Source organism: Giraffa tippelskirchi, chromosome 3, assembly GCF_054371585.1.
Source record: "Giraffa tippelskirchi isolate mGirTip1 chromosome 3, T2T-mGirTip1v1.2.pri, whole genome shotgun sequence".
Classification (NCBI taxonomy): domain Eukaryota; kingdom Metazoa; phylum Chordata; class Mammalia; order Artiodactyla; family Giraffidae; genus Giraffa; species Giraffa tippelskirchi.
The window spans coordinates 153,237,423-153,258,318 of record NC_137277.1 but is presented as its reverse complement, the minus strand read 5'-3'; the positions used below and the strand labels follow the sequence as shown (position 1 = coordinate 153,258,318).

General features: G+C 40.1%; 1 protein-coding gene across 1 annotated transcript in view; it reads left to right on the top strand.

The window, feature by feature from the left end:
* The window catches only part of DYTN (dystrotelin), a 71,633-nt gene that overhangs the window by 15,265 nt on the left and 35,472 nt on the right, over positions 1-20,896 (top strand). The window contains 8 exon segments of the mRNA XM_081574989.1: positions 546-617; positions 3,461-3,662; positions 5,577-5,662; positions 6,185-6,285; positions 11,892-11,963; positions 12,204-12,367; positions 18,879-18,990; positions 20,446-20,598. Of these exon segments, the coding sequence (XP_081431115.1) occupies positions 546-617; positions 3,461-3,662; positions 5,577-5,662; positions 6,185-6,285; positions 11,892-11,963; positions 12,204-12,367; positions 18,879-18,990; positions 20,446-20,598 (962 nt within the window).

Genomic DNA, 20,896 nt, shown 5'->3' with positions numbered 1-20,896 from the left:
GAATCTGCCTGCAATGCAGCAGCTGCAGGAGACACGAGTTCAATCCCTGGGTGGAGAAGATCCCCTGGGGGAGGGCATGGCAACCCACTCCAGTATTCTCACCTGGAGAATCCCATGGACAGAGGAGCCTGGTAGGCTATAGTCCACAGGGTCGCAAAGAGTCAGATATGACTGAAGCGACTTAATACTAGTACTAGGAAAGAGCAATAGACCTTGATTTCCTCACCTGCAAAATAAAGTAGGGCTACATATTCTCTTGACTTTCCAGGTGGCTCAGTGGTAAAGAATCTGCCTTCCAATGCAGGAGATATGAGTGCGATTCCTGGGTAGGGAAGATCCCCTGGAGAAGAAAATGGCAACCCAGTCCAGTATTCGTGCCTGGGAAATCCCGTGAACAGAGGAGCCTGGGGGACAGGGGGTACAGTCCACAACGAGTCAGATATGACTTAGTGACTAAGCAGCATAACGTGCTTGCCAGGATTTCCTTACAAGATTTATCTAATGGGAGAGTCCTTTATCTATGATATTTCATGTTTTCTTTACAGATGCTCTTAATATTGAGAATTCCACTTATAGAACAGCCTTCAAATTATGATCAGTACAAACTTTGTGTCAATGTAAGTACAGGCTTTCTTGAAACATTGGAATAATCTGACCCTGATGCATAAAGTAAAACGCACAGAGAACCTAAAACTCCCCCATGTGAGTGACTGCTGAATCCAGAAGGTTGGACCTGTGCATATACCCCACTTGTAACAAAGAAGATGAAGTGGTTAAGATACTCCTGTGTACTCAGACTATATGCAGCTTTGCTAATCGTTTTAGGATGAGAATTTTAATTCTTAAAAAAATTTTTCCTACTTTGTTTCTGGAATTATCTTCTTTCGGTTTATTTTTCAGGATACCATTACTGATACAAAATAAAGTCACAAAATAAGTTAGTTTAATTTAACTTGTAGATTCAAATATAAACATTTCTAAATTCCCCCTACCACTTAAACTTTGCATTTTTAGGCTGTTCCCCCTATCTCTTTCTGAACCTGCAAAAGTAAGTTTGGATGAATAATCCTCAGGCCATAAAGTTTAAAAATTTCTTGAGAATTTTCTGAACTGCTCTTTTGCATTAAATTTTATCTGATTGAATGCTACTGTTTCTTTTCCTATATGGTTATAACTAGGCAAAATATGGTAAAATATAGTAAAATGTTTATCCTGTAAGAATTCTCCAAAACAAAATGACTTGGGTCCTGACTATGAAAAACAACAGGCATTCAGCATATCTAAATTACTGATTTCTAATAAGTTTTATACTGCATTTAAAAATCACTTAGTGTGAAATGATTTATGATGTTTATTACAGCAGATCTAAATGAAATTTTTTTACATATATATATACATATATATATACACATGTATATATAAAGGTTGAAATTTTTTTTATATGTTACTTTCTGCCTAATAGGTTAGATAGACTAGTGGTTTCCAAATTGCTTCACAGAGTAGCCATGGGTGTGAAGTAGGATAAGAAAGGGTCAGCAAAGCAAAAAAAGAAAGTACAGGCAAGTCAAGAAAACCCAAAAGAAACCCAAAAGTTGTTCCTGCACCTGAACAATTCTGTTTTTGTCTATCTTTCATACTGTACTTCTGTGAAAGAATTCCTTTGAAGAAGTGATTCTTGGCCTAAAACTTTTTTATTCATGGATATAGACAAATCACTAATTCCAGAAATTCACAAAAGACAGAATATGCTCAAAAAAATTCACCCTCAATTATGCTGTTTTCCTGGAGAATGTCTCCTAGTAAAGAAAGTTAGCAGCCAATGTTATATGAGCCTCCATCATTAATGCCTGTAATTGATGCAATGTAATTTGCGGATGTACCTTTTTGAACTTTTTATTACACCTGGCATCAGAAACAGTGAATATAAATAATACTCATGGGAAATAGTAACAGTACACACAGGAAGAAGTTGGAAAGTTCTACCTATAGAAGATAACCACACAAAAATTGGAAAACAAAAAGAAAAGTCCCAGACACCAAGATAAAGCATATCGTGAGCTCCAGGCAGCAGGATCTGGGGAGCTAGAGAGCATTGCTGCACAAATCTGGTGGTGAGATTAATGGACACCACTATTATCTGTTTTGCTTGTAGTATAGAACTCTCAGCAGAAGACACAGCATCCTGTGTATACAGCACGCCAAGCCGAGGTGCTAGGTTTTGCGATTGATAAAAGAGTTTGCAGCCTCCACCACCTGCAGCCAGGTTTTTATTAAAGTAACATCCCCAAACCTACCCCCTCCCTTCCTTAGACTCTCCCCTTAAAAGCGGTATCAGAGAACAAATAAAAAATTTTATTATATTTGCTAGATTTCTCATCTGTGAGGTTGATTTACGAAGTAGACAGAAACGCAGAGTTTTATCACTGCACAAGCTGAAGCATTTTAAATGCCAGCAGCTCTTGGTGCCACTGACATCCCCATCTCTCAGATGGCACGAGTGGGTGTTTATTCATTTTGTCTGTCATTCTCCATCTGCAAGAAACCATAGGGTTGGTTCTATTTCATTCTCCCTTATCTTCATTGCCTTGTAACATTTTTAGGAGAATGTGATAAAAAAAAATATGTAAGAAATAAACCATTATTTTTTGTAAGCAACTTTGATTTTATTAAGTGCCTTCCAGGATAGTAATACTGACAGGACCAAGATCAAAAAAATAAATATTACTAAAGCAAGGGTGAGACTTAGAGTCTGATAATTCAGCAACTGTTCTCTTATAAAGATCACTGGGTTTTTTTAGTAATGCAATTGTGTTTTGACATACAGTATTCCTTCTCAAGCTAGGCTGTGCACCAGGGAAAAAGGTTATGTAAACATGAAAGGTGAATTTTCTCAATCCACTAAATAAAGAGTATAAAAAATGTTTTTTCCCAACTTTTCACCAGTATTCTAATTTCCTCAGAAAGCTGTTTTCAACTTTTTCACTTCTTTACCTTTTAATTTCCTACTTTAAAGTCACATCTTAGAGGTTATACTGGGAATAATGTTCTAACTTTCCTTCACTAACAAAAGTACTTTTCCAAAATCAAATCAACTGTCAGAATAGGAATGCCTGAGTTATGTACAAGATGGTGGCTCAGATGATGAAGAATCTGCCTGCAATGTAGGAAACCCAGGTTCTATCCCTGGGTTGAGAAGATCCCCTGGAGAAGGAAACACATTCCGGTATTCTTGCCTGGAGAATCCCATGGAGAGAGGAGTGTGGCAGGCTTAGTCCATGGGGTCACAAAGAGTCGGACACGACTAAACGACTAATACACTGTATCCAAATTGTGGTCATATGTAACTCCCTTAAAAAATAGCTGCCATAAAAAAATGTCTTATAGACTAGATGATGTTTACTTTTTCAGAAGCCTTTTGTTCCCATCACAGATGATGCAGTGTTTCCTTTGCTTCCTGCAGTGGACTTGATTGGCAGTTCTCTGATTCGGCATGCCCTACTACGTCAGAGTCTCTGGGAAGCAGGAGAAAGCACCCTTTCTGTGCAGCACCTTTTTCAGCCTCTTCAGGAGATGTTCCAGAAAGTCAGAGTGGAAAAACCAGGACAGGTGCACCCCAGGGCTTCGGAACTCACTCTGAGCCTTCTCATTACGATGTATGACAGGTGAGGGTGAAGAGATCAAGCTGTGACCTAATAGGGGGTGTGCAGTTGCCTCTGGTCGTTGACCAGCTGAGGATGTCTAATATTTGCTCAGGGTTTGAGGTCTAAGAAAGCTTCTTTGTTTGTTTTCCTCAAATGTATTACTCATTCAGAAGGGGAACAAAGAAGTACATACTTATCAACCTCACTAACATAAATGACTCATGCAAAGCAATAAGGAGGAAAATCCACATTTTCATACAAACTTCATTTCCACTCTAGAGAAGCATGCATACCTTTTTCTAGGGCAATTACGCATCTATAGATACTAAAAATTATACTTTTTCTTGTTCAGTCGCTAAGTCGTGTCTGACACTTTGCGACCCCATGAACTGCAGCATGCCAGGATTCCCTGTCCTTCATTATCTCCTGGAACTTGCTCGAACTGATGTTCATTGAGTCAGTGATGCCATCCAACCGTCTCATCCTCTTTCACTCCCTTCTCCTCTTGCCTTCAATCTTTCCCAGCACGAGTCCCCCGTAATTTATTTCTTTGTTTATTTCTTTATAACCATTTATCAGTTTCTGTTTGTGGGATAAGGTTGAATAACTCATGCATAAATGGCTAACCTCTTGTCTTAGTCTGTTTGGGTTGCTATACAAAAATACCGTAGACCATGTGACTTAACAGACATCTGTTTCTCACAGTTCTGGAGGCTAGGAAGTCCAAGATCAAAGGCAGCCGCAGACACTTGGGTCTGGTGAGAAACCACTTCCAGGCACTCAGAGGTCCATCTTCTGGCTGTGTCTTCACATGGTGGAAGACAGTGAGAGAGCTTTCTGGGGTCTCTTTTATAGTAACAGTAATCTAGTTCATGAGAGTTCCAGCTCTGTGACCTAGTCATCTCCCCAAATCCTACCTCTAAATAGTCTCTCACTGGGAGCTAGGATTTCAACATATGACTTGGAGAGGGAAGGTACATAAACACTCAATCCACCCATAAAACAGTTTCCACCCTGTCAAAGGCTTGGTTATGCATGCTCTGGAGTCAGTGGTGTTGTGTGTGTGTGAGTGTATGTGTGTGTTTCACTGAACTCTAGTTTATCACTTTTTTGCTCCATTTCAGCTGTGTTATCTTATGTGGTCTTGACCCAGTTGGCTTCATCTTGTAGAATGGACTTTTAAAAACTCGCAGTGAACATAAAACATTTGGAAAGTGCAGAAAAGAGTAAGGAAGAAGCAATACCACCCCAAAGCCTGCATCCTAGAGACAAGGACAGTTTAACTATTTGGCAAATTCCTTACTAGCTTATTGTTTATTTTTTGTCGTATAAATAATATATAAGTATGTTCTCAAAATGGTTTTTTTTTCTTGATTTCAGCCTCCTTAAGCATTAAGCTTTTGGCTGTCCTTTCTATATTCAATGCCTGCCTCTGACAACCCACCTACCTTTGATACATTGTTCTGTAGCTTTCGGAACTGCATAGCTGGTGGGCACAGGGAGATGAGGCTCTAGGTAGTGACCTGAGAAGAGGCAGATTTTTTTAACATAAAGGTTTGCTCATCCTGCCTGCCCTTTGGTCCTTGTCTCTGCTGTCTGTTTTTTGGGCCTGTGAACCCTAAAGGAAATGAGACCACCTGGTCTAGGAAGAGAGGGTGCACCCCTGGGTCCCCTGTGCCTAGGGTCATGCTTTGTATTGAGAAAGCACCCAATAAACATTTGTTGAACACATGAATGAATAAATAAATGAAGGATGAAATATTTCTATTCAATTCTTGGTCCTGTCAAATTCTAGATATAGGAAAACAGACCATGAAGAGCGTGAATTTGTAACATGATGTCAGAAATGTTCATTCATAGTCATGGTTTTTATAAGAATAACCCTGCCTTTCCCATTCTTGCCTCTGTTGTTTTTTTGTTGTTGTTGCCATGCAGCACAGGAACGGGTTTTCTCAAGCTTGCACCTGCAGCCACTGCTCTGATCACCCTCTCAGGGGTCAGTCCTCTTACAAAATACAGAGGTAATGTAAGTAGGAGTTTAGAGCGTCTGAAGTGTGGTGACCGCCAGACCTCTCCAACATGTGACCTTCTTCACTGACTCCTGTATCCCCACTACCACACGGCTCTGGTTCAGCATGTACCCAGCAAAACTGAGAATTTTCCAAAATATTGATCTATGTGTTCTAACTATTTATAATTTGGTTATCCTTGATATTTATTTTTATAGAGATTATTCAGACACCAGTAGTTCTTATTCTCTTAAAAGCAGGCCCTACTCCTATCACCATTCACCAAACTCATGATCTTTGTCATCGATGTGCTCAATTATCAAAAATTAGAAATGTGAGTGGATCTTCACTACTTTTCAAGTTATTTAGTTTGGGAAGCCTTCAAAAGAGTAAGCGGATAATCAAGAATTATAACTTTCCCCTCTTTCCCCCTTTAGACCCACAAATTAAGTGTTTAGGATTCAAAGCACATTCTCTTCAAAGATATACGGCAAGTATTCAATCAAAGGTTTCTCTTCCCCCTTATGTGTCTAGCTCTTTTTCAGCTCTATGCAGAAAATAACAGGGAAGGTCATGATTTGGGGGCCCGCATGACACGAAGGGTTTTGAGAAACCTACTAACAGATCTACAACAGGTAAACCTCTAATGCTCAAGAGTTATAAATGTGTTCCAGTTATATTTGTCATATTAATTATCAAAGGATCTTATTCTTTACAATGTCAATTCTGTCTTGATATAGTTCTCCAAGCAATCTCTCTCTTCTCTAGCTGCTGGTAATATTTGAGTATAGTCTGACCTATTGCAATTATTTCCTAACTGGTTTGCCCAACTCATGCCTCTCTTTTCTCCAACTCTTCCTCCACAGAACAGCCAGTGACTCTTCCAAATGTCAATGTAAATGCCTAAAATTCCTCATTGGCCATTTCTATCTATAGAATAAAACCTAAACTCCTTAGTAGCACAAGCAAATCTTTCTCCAACCTTCTATTTTCAAAAAGAGGTAAAATCATGATACTTATACAAATTTAAAATGAATGCAAACAAATAAATATTTGTAACTCAAATATGGGTAACTCAAATAAATATAAAAATTTATTCAATTTTTTATTTATTAACTATAAGAGGGCTCCAGTAAGATGTCACAACAAGTTGAAAGAAATAACTGAAGAACAGACAAGCTGATAGATTAAGAATGTTGTAATGAATTTGCAGGTGGACCCAAGAGTGGCTTGGGTAGGGGTGGGAGTTGTCTCTCAACCAGGAGAGAATTCATTTGCATGTCCATAAATAGGAATTATTTGCATTACAATAAGTTCAGTTCAGTTCAGTTCAGTCGCTCAATCGTGTCCGACTCTTTGCGACCCCATGAATTGCAGCACGCCAGGCCTCTCTGTCCATCACCAACTCCCGGAGTCTATCCAAACCCATGTCCATCGAGTCGGTGATGCCATCCAACCATCTCATCCTCTGTCATCCCCTTCTCCTCCTGCCCCCAATCCTACCCAGCATTAGGGTCTTTTCCAATGAGTCATCTCTTCACATGAGGTGGCCAAAGTATTGGAGTTTCAGCTTCAACATCAGTCCTTCCAATGAACACCCAGGATTGATCTCCTTTAGGATGGATTGATTGGATCTCCTTGCAGTCCAAGGGGCTCTCAAGAGTCTTCTCCAACAACACAGTTCAAAAGCATCAATTCTTTGGCACTCAGCTTTCTTCACCGTCCAACTCTCACATCCATACATGACCACTGGAAAAACCATAGCCTTGACTAGAGGGACTTTTGTTGGCAAAGTAATGTCTCTGCTTTTAAATATGCTATCTAGGTTGGCCATAACCTTCCTTCCAAGGAGTAAGCGTCTTTTAATTTCATGGCTGCAATCACCATTACAATCAGTTGTCAACAAATTGAGATTAATCTCTATAAAATTATAAGGTAGCCTAGTCAAAGAGAATGATGCACATCTCTATAGGTCCAGATAATCCCCAATGAAAAGATATCCAGTGGTTTCCTTTGTGTATTCTACAGTGGTTTAATTTTTCCTTATACTCCTTCTGGCTTTGTCTCTCCTGCATATCAGCATCCTTACTGTACCTGACGTGTTCCACTCCTGGCTTGTGCAGGTACATCTATCCACAACACCACTGCCTCTCCTTTACTTGACAAATACTGTTTGATTTTCAAGTTTACTCAAAATATTAGTCACCTTGTCACTGAAAACTTCTTAAACTCCTTGTATATAACTTTGTTACAGCACTTGTCAAATTTTGTTGCAGTCATGTCTTAGATATGTGCTTTTCCCACTAGGCTGCTTCTCAAGGTCAGTGATTATATCTCAGTGATCTTTATGTCTCCAATAGCTTGAAAAGTGCTTAATACTTAAGTCTTCATGTGTGCATGCGTATGTGCTAAGTCATGTCTGAATCTTTGCAATCCAGTGGACAGTAGCCCACCAGGCTCCTCTGTCCATGGGATTTTCCAGACAAGATTATTGGAGTGGGTTGCCATGCCCTCCTCCAGGGGATCTTCCTGACCCAGGGATCAAACTTGCATCTCCTGCAGCTTCTGCATTGCAGGCAGATTCTTTACCGGTGAGCCAACAGGGAAGCCTACTAAGGCCTTTAACAAGTGCTTAATGAAAACATAGATGAAATGCAGCCTTGAATACTCAATAGTTGATTTCCATCATTTCCTATGCTTTAAGAATGTGCAAATATAACATTGTTTTCATCCAATTAATAAGGAATCTAACCTCCTTAATGTAAATATGCTTATTAATTGTAAAAAATGATGTAACCAAGCAAGATCTTCTGCAAATGGGTTATGTAGGCTCTGGATTATTTTGTTTACAAATGATTACTGTCCCTATATCTTTTACCCATGCTTTAAGGATGTCTCTATTATTCTCCAAGCCCCTGTAAAATCCTCGAACTAGGTTTTCTGCACTGTGAAACTATAGTAATTTTCTGTCATTTTCCCCCTGGTTCTGGACTGTAGGGAAGAAAAAAATTATTTTTCCCTTACCCATCTTAAGTTCTGTGTCTGGGGCCCTGTAAATTAGACTTGTAAAAGAATTAACAAGAGAAAAACAAACCAAAGTTTATTCGTGTGTATGGTGCATGGGAACACCCAGTGATGAGTAACTCAAAGAAGTGATACAACTCAGGCTTGTAAGCTATTTTACAGTAAATAAAGGAAAAGGGACTCTGGGCTTCTAGGTGGGGGAGGCAAGTTTATGATAAGATGATCAGGAAATAGATGGTGAACAAGGGTTGTTTAATAGGGTTTGTTATGCACATTTAAGTCTGTGATTTCTCCACTAACAAGGGTTGTTAAGAGTCCTCCTCTTCCTGGTAGGTAGAGGGAGACATTATTGGTAAAAACAAATTTCCTGTATAAATGTAAGTTACCTTTACAAAAAGAAAACCTGTATCCTATTTTTAGAGCTTTTTCTGCCTCTATTGGCTTTCAGTGACTTTTAGTTCAAAATAATACATATGCCAAGGAGGTATATTTGGGGGTGGCATATTCTGCACCCTGGAGAACCAAGGATTCTGAACTGGGGATTATTACGGTAAGAGTGGGATGTGGATAAGGAGAAAGATTATCAGACAAGGAATATGATTTAGGAAAACCTAACCAAGTTACCTTTGCAGGAACTTCCCTGGTGGTTCAGTGGTTAAGACCACACTTCCACTACAAGAGGGGTGGGTTTGATATCAGGTCGGGAATATCCTGCATGCCTGGGCCAAAAAATAAAATTAAATAAATAAAATATAATTACCTTTCCCCCAAAAAATAAAAATTAAAAAAGTTACCCTTGCTTTGATTTGGTCTTAATATTAAGAGTTTATGTTCATACTGATTGCAATAATTAGTATTTAATTTATTCTGTAAATTTTAAACAACATTTAAGATGCTCATATTTCTTAAGTGGAGCAATGATCTTTTTTTCGTTTCTAAGGTTCAAAGCTCAGATGTAGTTTTCAAAGAGCTCTTCTGCTGGTTGCCCCAGCACATGGATCCTGTCATCAGTTTTCTGCTGACTCTCAGGCATATCTTAAGAAGCTACTACCCCAACAATACCCGCATTGTGGGGGGAGACTGGGAAAATCTGCCCATCCATTTATGCAGTCAGTCAAGTTAGACTGAAGTGGATATGATGAAAGAAGATGGAGGGAGGGGCATCTCCCTTCTGAAATCCTATGCTGCTTCCTCACTAGTACAGCTGGCCCCAGGCTGGCTCCCCACCCAAGAGGCCCTAAAAATCTGCCCTTGTTTCAGGCTCAACCAAGGTCAACGAGCTGCTGAAATGGCAGCTCCTGCAGCGCTGTCTCCCCCTCATGCATCAGTAGGCTCCTGAGAAAGCTGTTAGGAAGGTGGAGATTTGCATAGTAAATTATCATCCCATTGACTTCCATTAAGAACACCAAGATGGGTTCCCATAGAAAACTCCAGGCCCCTCTGTGTGATCCCACCCCCTCCCCCGAGAATCCTAATTATCATTTCAAGTGGTGTTCTGCCTATGCTGCAGGCCCTCTAGCCACATTTAATTCTTCCTTTAAGATCATCTGCAAGAAATTAGTCAAATGGGCACAAAATCTTTGTGCATACACTTAAAGAGCCAAAAATGTAGGTTAAAACCCACAACAGAAGTGAATTTTCTTTTGACTGATATCAGAATCCCAGAACTGGCTAATGGATCCTATCTGATTCACTTTCCTTACTGTACAAATGAGGCTAAATCCCTTTCCCAGGGCTCAAGATACCATCCAAATAAGTGGTTCAGTTAGTTCATCAGCATTCACAGGCCAAAGTAGGGGTAATGAGTTATTTTTTCAGACAAAAGCCAAATAACACATCATGTTTAGTTCAGCTGGTGATGGGGTTATTATTAATTTAAAGTACAAGCCATCTTGTCACGATTACCCAAATGTTTGTTGACTTCTGCCTGGCTAATTGTCAGCAAAGTGGTTCTAAGTGCCACTTTCCTGATTAGAAGAATGTTTATTCGAGTTGATGGACTCAGCAGGAGAGTCTTTGAAATTACTCCTGAGCTTGGGTGCAATGCCTGCTGACAATCTGTGCTGTAGAAGGCATCAGACATGAAATTAGGACACGTGACCAAATGGGCATAAACGGAGGTGACAGGTACATGTATCTGTGCATATAGTTAATGTCAGGGCCAAGTCCCTCGCCATCTCAGCAGTCACAGAGTGTTCTTAGTCCCTTAGTTAAACTCCTTAATGTGACTGAGTGAAAGATGGAAACCATTGAGTGAAGTAGTGTTAAATCAAGCCATTGGAATACATATCAGGTCCAGGTGTGACAAAGCTTTGGGGGAACCCCTCAACAGAGTAAAGAATCTTGGAGGGAGATCTCATTTATATAGTAATTTGCATCTATTTTGTTTGTTTGTTTTACCTTGAGCAAAATATCAGATCTCAATTATTTCTTGTTGTAAACAAAGATAATAACTGCCCTGCCTCAAAAACTGGCATTTATTAAAATGAGATGATGTGTGTTTGAAAAGATTTTCCTTAAAACTGCCCTGAACTTTAATATGGTATCATTGTTATAGGTAATTCGTAGGTGAACGAGGGCAAGTTCAATTCAGTTCAGTCGCTCAGTCATGTCCGATTCTTTGCAACCCCATGGACTGCAGCACGCCAGGCCTCCCTGTCCATCACCAACTTCTGGAGTTTATTCAAACTCATATCCATTTAGTCAGTGATGCCATCCAACCATCTCATCCTCTGTCATTCCCTTCTCCTCCTGCCTTCAATCTTTCCCAGCATCAGGGTCTTTTCCAATGAATCAGTCCTTCACATCAGGCAGCCAAAGGATTGGAGTTTCAGCTTCAGCATCAGTCCTTCCAATGAATATTCAGGATTGATTTCCTTTAGGATCTCCTTGCAGTCCAAGGGCAAAGAAGGGTTAAATAATTTAACTGGGGTCACAAGAGAAACATGGAAGCCCTCCCTGTATTGCCCTCATTGCCAGAACTTCTTACTCTCCTCGTCCCAGCCCCACTTCTCCCCACTTGTTCATTCTTTGTCTCTATTCATACACTGCACAAAATCCACACATGTCTTATTTGCCTAATTGAAACAGCTCATCCAGCCTCAGACACCAGATACATGTGACTCTTTGGCCATACGTGCCACTGCTCAGGTGTGACTAGTGGCCACCTACTTCTCCATTTCTTAATCACTGACACAGGGTTTCTTGCCTCTTGCAGATTCCAACCGTCGTTGGGGAAAGTCGTGCTCTGTGCTCTGTGGAGAGTGCTACACGCAGCTGTTTCCAAGGGGTGAGTGCCATGTACATGTCCCTGGGAACTGGGGGCAGACCTAGCTGCTGACCCATTTCAATCACAGACCTACTACTCCACACGCATCCCGGACAACCTAATTCAGGAGGTAGACTTGCCCCACCTTTGCATGAGATAAAGTTCTTCAGCGGAGTCAACAGAAACAGAGCCACAAGAGAAGATGAACAAGAGACTGCAGTCATGCTTGGAAATATATTTGACTGTGCCACCGTTTTTCAGGTGTTGAGCCCAGTAATCAAAGAAGAGAAATTCCTGTCTTGGTTGCAGTCTGAGCCTCCCATCCTCTTATGGATCCCAACCTGCTACCGACTGTCAGCCACTGAAATGGCCACTCACCCTGTTCGGTGTAGAATCTGCAGGAACTTTCCCATCGCAGGACTGAGGTACAGTCACTCATCACTGTTACACAGACCATCACTCTCCAAATGGATCTAGAGTTGGAGCTCCTTCTCTCCAGATTCTTTTGGTTGTCCTACTCACACTTTTAGACCTCAGCTTATTTGGGGGGGGATAATAATTTCCTGTATGAGTGATCCTGCTTATATTTTATTTTACTTTCTATAATTAATGTAATATTAAGTTCTAGTGACACATACTCAGACCACAAGATGTTTTTATTCCTTAAGGGGAAAATGTTTTGTCTTTTGTTACCAAAACTCTTTTAAATATTTTGTAGTTAACCATAAGAGTAACAATAGTTTACATTTTTTGTTCTTTAAAAATATTTTTGAAGTATAATTGATTTACAGTGTTGTGTTAATTTCTGTGGTACAGCAAAGAGGTTCAGTTATACAAACATGCATTCTTTTACATATTCTTTTCCATTATGGTTTATCATAGGATATTGACTATGATTCCCTGTACTACAGGGACCTTGTTAACGTTTGCTAAATGTTGAACAAATATTAGGTTGTGTGGTTCACATGGATCATTTGTGTAAAACGTTATAACTCCATATAAAAAACGGTGTTATTATGCCTAATGGTGGTATTATTGTTATTTAACAGAGAAGCTAAATCGCCTAAGCTTAAGCTCCCATGGTTAGCACGGGGCTGAGGCTGTGGACCAAATCCAGGGTCCCTGCTCTGCAGCCGTGATTCTCTGCTGCCTCCTTGTGCAGACAGCTGAGAACATTCCTTGAACCCGAAGAAATGATGAGGCTTTATGGGAGCTGCTCATGAGAGATGCTTCCCTTTTCCTGGAGGAAAAGGCAGATTTGAAAGCTAGGTTTGGACGTAGGAAATTCAGATCTTTCCATGGCTTTGAGATGACAGTCAAAATCCCATCTTAGGAAAAGGGTGTTGTAGGTTTCCTCTAAATAAAACAATAAAGAAGTAAAATTTGAGTTATTATTAAAGATGGGGAGGAGAGAAGGAAGCCAGCAAGTGGGGGCCAGCCAAGTGGATGACCATCACCGTGGTGGGTGAACACAGGTGTAACAGGGGCTAGTGATGTGGTGGAACTGATGAGCCAGGACAACCTGGGAACTCAAAACTGGTTAAAAAAGGGGGCATGCGCAGAGGGGCAGGATAAGCGACATAAAATAGGTCTGATATAAAATAAGTCTGTTGTTGAGCTCATTAAGAACTGGAAATCAGGTTCTAATTTTGCTGAGGAAGTGAATTGATTTTGCGGAGAATTCTGAGGACACAATGAAATTTCACTCACAGAAACTCTTCACAAATAACACAAGTTGAAACAATAAAACATACCTTTGGCCCCAACTGTTGGTAACCAAGCAAGCTAAACCAAAGAAATATTCACACTACAATGAAAAGTAAACTCTTTTTTTAAATTGGGCAGTGGGAAAACATTAATATGATTTTCCATATTACAAGTATTCATAATCATTTACTCAATAAACAAGCATTACATAAGCAGTTATGCTGTACTGTCCTGTACTGAGCCAGAAACAGAATTTGTTTTTGCAGTTACATAAAATACAACTTTAACATTGACATATTTTTTTCACAATCATTATAACATAAAGCATGTATGATTATTTTTATTTTTATTTTATCAAGGAGTCTTAGAATGTGAATGACTTGCTCAGGCCACTCAAAAAAAAAAAAAGATAGCAAAAGCGTAGGGCCAAATATGCCATATTGTAAGTTTTAGGTTGTGTCCCTACCTACTGAGAGTAAGATTAAGCTGCTTCTTAGAAACTCCTCTGTGTCACCCATCTTTCCTTCTAGAAATCTAAGGCAATGTATAGTTCTCATATATGCAGACAGCTGAGTCATTTGGGCATGACCTTGAGCTTCTCTAGACCACAGTTTCTTTGTAAGCAAGAGAAGGATGGGTGAATCAAAGGATGACTTAGGCTTCTCTTAGCTGTAACCATCTGAGCTTATTAGAAAGTGCTTGAATACATTACAGGTCTAACCTTAAACCTGTGCTTTTGGCTCTCAGAAAACCCCAGCTATAGAATTAAGGCTTTTAGTTTCAGTGAGAGTCATAAAGTCACCTTAGAGCAGAAGTGTTTGCAGATCTGGAGGTAGCGAGAAGAGGGCAAGACTTGGCCTCTTAAAGTCAGAGAGAAAGACCAGATATTGTTCCTAAGCTGAGGGTCCAGTTTTAGCAGGATGTGTCACATTTATACTCCTGAATAGCCATGTAATTTTGAAATGAGATTAGGGGGAAAACGTGGTTCTTTGTGAGTAAAAGCATCAACAACAGACCAGTTCGTTATCCACACTGCACCCTTTCTCATGCCTCTGTAGGTAGTTTCAGAGTGTGGAGGAACTAAGCCAAGGTTAGGGTCACCATATTGTCCTAAAGGAATCAACTGCAACCATACAGTAAAGCCAAATAAAGCAGCCAGTACAGATGGCTCATCAAATCATCTTAATGAAAAATACTTCATGTTATACACTTCACATCCCCCCGAGTATGCATGTTGAATAATTTTCAAAGTTTTGTAAAACTTTACAAAGGCCTCGGCTTCCCTGGTGGCTCAGACGGTAAAGCGTTTGCCTGCAATGCGGGAGACCCGGGTTCAATCCCTGGGTTAGGAAGATCCCCTGAAGAAGGAAATGGCAACCCACTCCAGTGCTCTAGCCTGGAAACTTCCATGGACTGAGGAGCCTGGTTGGCTACAGTCCATGGGGTCGCAAAGAGTCGGACACGACTGAGCAACTTCACGCTCTTATAAGGCCTAGCCCCAATTCCCTCCTTGAAGAAACGAAGTCATTCATTTAACTCAATCAATAAATGTTCACTGAAAACCTACCATGTACCAAGTATCTTCAAAACCATGAACTTAAGTTTCTATTTCAAGGTCATCTAGTAACAGTGGCATGTGACTCTAACTCAAGTCTCCTGCCTTGGTATTCTCTTTTGTATATACATTTGGTGGTGGTTTGGTGGTTCAGTTGCTAAGTTGTATCTGACTCTGTGCAACCCCATGGAGTGTAGCCCACCAGGCTCCTCTGTCCATGGGATTCTACAGGCAAGAACACTGGAGTGGGTTGCCATTTCCTTATTCAGGGGATCTTTCCAATCCAGAAATCGAACCCGGGTCTCCTGCACCTGCAGGCAGATTCTGTACCAACTGAGCTACAAGGAAAGCCCTTATATATATGTGTATTTATTTATTGTTTACTTACTTGGTTTAACCAGGTCTTAGTTTCAGCATGCAGGATCTTTTAGTTGCAGCGTGTGATCTCATAGTTGCAGCACATGGGATCTAGTTCCCTGATCAGGGATCGAACCCAGACCTCCTCCATTGGGAGTGTAGGGTCTTAGCCACAGGACCCCCAGGGAAGTCTCCCCTTGGTGGTCTATTACATGGGTTAAAATAGCTGGCTCTCCATTCAGATGGTATCCCTGGGCTCAAAGCCTAATTACCAAGTCATTACCAAGTTATTGTGTAACTTTGTGCATTTGCTTAAGATCTCTTTGAGTTTTAAGAACTGATTTAAAGAAATTGGTTTCTTCAAATGAGGGTAACAATAAGAATCCCTTCCCTTAAAGAACTTTCATGGGGATTAACTATGTCAATGAATGTCCCCTGCCTGCTGCATAGTGAGGGCTCAAAAATGTTTTCTGTGCTGCTGTGATAGCCCTTCAACACTCTATTAACATCCCACTGTGAGTCTAGGTGTCATGGACAGCGATGAACAAGGGCCATCAGAGTTGGTCTCATGGCACTTGCATCCTCCTCCTTTGCCTTCCAATGACTTTGGTCAAAAACCCTTCTGCCATCTGGCCTCAGGAACATTCCAAGTTTTTATTCCTCTGTTCTCCAGAGTTATCTGTAGGTCTGATAGATCTGACAAGCTCTAAACCCTTCTTCACCCCAGTCTGCCTTACCTCATACCTCCTCTTCTTTCTACCTGGGATTTCCTCCACCTTAATCTCCCACCCAGCATTCTACAGCCAGCATGAGCCTCACTGCTTCCATAAAAACTAATCAGACCATCCCACCCCAGGTGTCTTCGCCTCTCTCTCCTACTGCATTTATTTTCCATGCCTTCTCACTCTGCTCTTCATCACATGGTACTTAATTTTACAAGCTTCCCTATCATGTCTTTGCAGCAAGATACAAAACTTGAAGAGCATAGGAATCTTGTCATAGTTTTACTTTTATGTCTTTGGAAATACAAGTTGAAACCTTAAATGCTTTCTGGGGTAAGACAGGTATATAAATGAGGGGGAGAGGCTGGGGAGGGACTGTCCTAAAGAAATAGCTGCCACTTTGCCCTCGCCCATTGTTGCCACTGATGGGAAAGACACAACTTTATGTCACAGACACTGTAGTTGAATATCAGTTGAAATATCAGGGAAAAGGGTATAGATAGAGAAGGGAACCCTCCTACACTGTAGGTGGGAATGTAAATTGATAAAACCATTATAGAGAACAGCATGGAGGTTTCGTAAACAACTAAAAATACAGCTACCATATGACCCTGCAATCCTGGTCCTGAGCATATATCTGGAGAAAAACATGGTCCAAAAGGATACACACACCCCAATGTTCTTTGCAACACTGTTTACAATAGCCAAGACATGGAAGCAACCTAAACATCCATTCACAGAGGAATGGATAAAGATGTTTTGTGTGCATATATATATATATATACTATATAATGGAATATTGTTTATCTAATGGAATATTATATATATAATGGACTATTGTGTATATATATTCCATATATAATGGAATATTACTCAGCCATTAAAAAGAATGAAATAATGCCATTTGCAACAACATGGATGTACCTGCTGCTGCTGCTGCTAGGTCGCTTCAGTCGTGTCTGACTCTGTGCAAGCCCATAGACGGCAGCCCACCAGGCTCCCCCGTCCTTGGGATTCTCCAGGCAAGAACACTGGAGTGGGTTGCCATTTCCTTCTCCAATGCATGAAAGTGAAAAGTGAAAGTGAAGTCGCTCAGTCATGTCTGACTCTTAGCGACCCCATGGACTGCAGCCCACCAGGCTCCTCCATCCATGAGATTTTCCAGGCAAGAGTACTGGAGTAGGGTGCCATTGCCTCCTCCAATGGATGTACCTAGAGATTGTCATACTGAGTGAAGTAAGTCAGATAGAGGAGAAATATTGTATGACATCCCTTACATGCAGAATCTAAAAAGAAATGATACAAATGAGAATTCCATGGACAGAGGAGTCTGGCAGGCTACAGTCCATGGGGTCGCAAAGAGTCGGACACAACTGAACGACTTTCACTTTTGGGAGATACATGTATACACTACTATATATAAAATGGATAACCAACAAGGTCCTACTATATAGCACAGGGAACTCTGCTCAATGTTATGTGGCAGCCTGATGGGATGGGAGTTTGGGAGAGAATGGGTACATGCATATGTATGTCTGACTCCTTATGCTGTCCACCTGAAACAATCACAACATTGTTAATCATCTATACCCTAATACAAAATAAAAAGCTTTTTTGGAAAAAGTATAGATCCCTGATATTTTACAAACGGTATGATCCTATTCATCCTCGAAAGTTACTAATTCTTGACTGTATGGTCTCACCAGCAACGCCCCCCAAAACACAACATTTTCCCTGAGTGCCTAGAGACACCCTTCCTTAGCAGAATGTCTCAAGATTTCCTCTCCTCTGACAGACGATTTAAGGTTGTAACTGTTCATAATAGAGAGTCTGTACTGCGGATGTGTTAACAAACTCGGGTGTGTTTGTCACTCAATCTTGGCTGTTGGAGAAGGAAATGGCAACCCACTCCAGTACCCTTGCCTGGACAATCCCATGGGCAGAGGAGCCTGGTAGGCTACAGTCCATGGGGTCGCAAAGAGCTGGACATGACTGAGCAGCTTCACTTGGACCTGGACCTTGGCTGATGAGGAACTCCCGCTCTTCACTGTATTCCTTCCTACGTACAAATTTCTAAAAAATGACACATTTATTTTAGATTCTTTAATCTATGATTCTATTTTCCCCAATACCACACAGGAATGCAGGTCCAATATCGTCACATCTCACAAATTCTCGAGAGAATTTAGAATTCCAACTTTTTGGAAATCTCCCAGATTTCTTTAAGTTGGCAATTGCATTGAAATTACTCAAACACTTTGTGCAGCTACCCTAAATGTGGCCACAAACTTCAGAGTGCATCCTAAGTGTTGTTGCACCCAGTCCCGTGCATATAAAAGACACTTTGTATTTTTGGTGGGGGAGAGGATAAATCAGGCCTCTTTACTATAGTTTGTTGACAAAATTATAATCATTTAATGTCATATTATAAAAATAACAAAATAAATGATAAAAATAAAAAGAAGATCTAACTGTACACTCACTCAATAGCTCAGATACCTCTTATTTATCTTAGGATGCTCCTTCTTCTGAATAATATTTTCTTTGCTCACCTATTAATAGTGATGTAAGTCACACTTCCACTTTAATTGGCAGATACCGCTGTCTGAAGTGTCTCAACTTTGACATCTGCCAAGTGTGTTTCTTATCCAGTCTTCAGGGCGAGTCCCACCAGAAGTCTCATCCCGTGGTTGAGAACTGCATCCAGGTAACATCTAATGCAATGTACCAAACTATTCGTAAGTCTTATCAGTGAGAGCTACAGCAATGAAAAAGATGTTCCGATCAGGAAGACCACATATTCTACTCCTTTCATGCATTACAATATTTAAGATTAAAAAGTGGCAAGCTCAACCTTAAATATCTCTCAGTATACATATACTTTACACTGTAGATTTTAATAAAACCTTTTGGAAACAATAGGCCAGAGTCACTGACCAGGTACTATGTGCAAGAAAATATCTGAGGAATAAGAGAGGAGAGGCATTGGAAATGGATACAGATTAAAATTTTAAAAACTCTGGTTTGGTTAAAAAAAAAATGATGCAATAAGGCCTCTAGTTGCTGGTGCATTTCAGGAGAAGTTTTCTTTCTTTAACATGTCTTTTCCTCAGCACTAAAATTCAAGTATATTTCCCTTAGTAAAAACAAAAGAGAAAAATTACTATCTCAGTTTTCACTGGAGCCAGTATAAAACTAGACTTTACAGCTGACTTTGAAAAACATTTTAAAGAAAACTATAAATATGCAGGAAGAGAATTCAGCTCATGATAATAACAAAGAGAAATAGGATACTTTTAAGGCAGAGAGCATTTAAGATTTTCCAGAAATCACTTAGTAGAAATCAGTTTCTCCATGTAGTTGGCCTTACCCTCAAATTCCAAATAGTAAAAGCTATTGACTAATTACCTTTACTGTGGACGATTTTCCCTCATGATCTCTTTACCATGAATGGTCCACAAAAGTCAAGTGCTTCAATCTTGCCAAATAATTTTCAGAAGATATTGCTTTGCTAAACTTTACTAATTAGCCCCTAACTAAAATAAATAAATTTATTTGAAATAAATAAATAAATAAACTTTACTAACTCGGATTCCTGTGTTCATTAGCATATGGTCCTCCTGCCTGGGGAAAAGTAGGTCTTATTGATGTTAGACTGACACCATGTGGTCATTTTGTTATTACACTTTAGATTTCAAAAGTTGAACATTTTAAAGCTTCTCATTACTTTGTTTCCTTTTGGTTTACACATGGGGTCCATGGATGGACTTCAGGTGGCCTGTAAATCCACTGAACTTTTATGGAAAATTAAATTTATGGGCATTTTTTTCTGGAAATAAATTTCCCAAGAATCTCTCCAATTAGCAGCCATAGACTTAGTCCTCTTTCACATCCTCTTTTAGCTTTAGAATTCCACATTCCAGAAGAGCAGTTATTGTGGAAGTTAGGGGGTATTTAATTTGGAAATGGATATTATATGTATATGAATAGAGACAGAATGTGAAGAAGTTCAGATAGGACGGAAGTAAGATGATTTTTCTGTTGACATAAAAGTTAGTGAAATAATTTCAGAAACTTTCATGGAGGCCAGTCCACTCAAGTAAGAAAGAAGACTACGTTAAGGCTGATCTGATACCCTTTGTACTGTTGGCCATTCCAGCAGATGTCAGCAAAGGACAATACAAAACTCATCCTCAGGACCCTCAGAAACAATCTGCTCCAAGGGCGCTGTAGGAGGAAAGAAGCTGCGAGAAGGCAATGGCTCCTGGACAAGGTGAATCCAAAGGATACGGCTAACCATGCACAGGCCAGGTGAGTGGATTCCTGCAGGGTGGCAACCCGAAACCTGGTACTGGGTTTATGCAGCCAGCCTAGGGCATCTGCAGCAGGGGAAGGGGTAAGATGCTGTTCCCCTCTAGAAACAACTTTTAATTTTAAAGTAGAACAAGAAACAAAAATACCTTTAAGTGGCCCATCCCATCATTTAGAGTTATCCCAACTAAACATCTCAGACAGATGCAGAAGATTTTTAACATTAGAGGATTTGAATAACTTTCTCCAACATCTTTCTTTTTCATTGACTTACTTTGGAAAGCTTAATTCAGAATTAATAT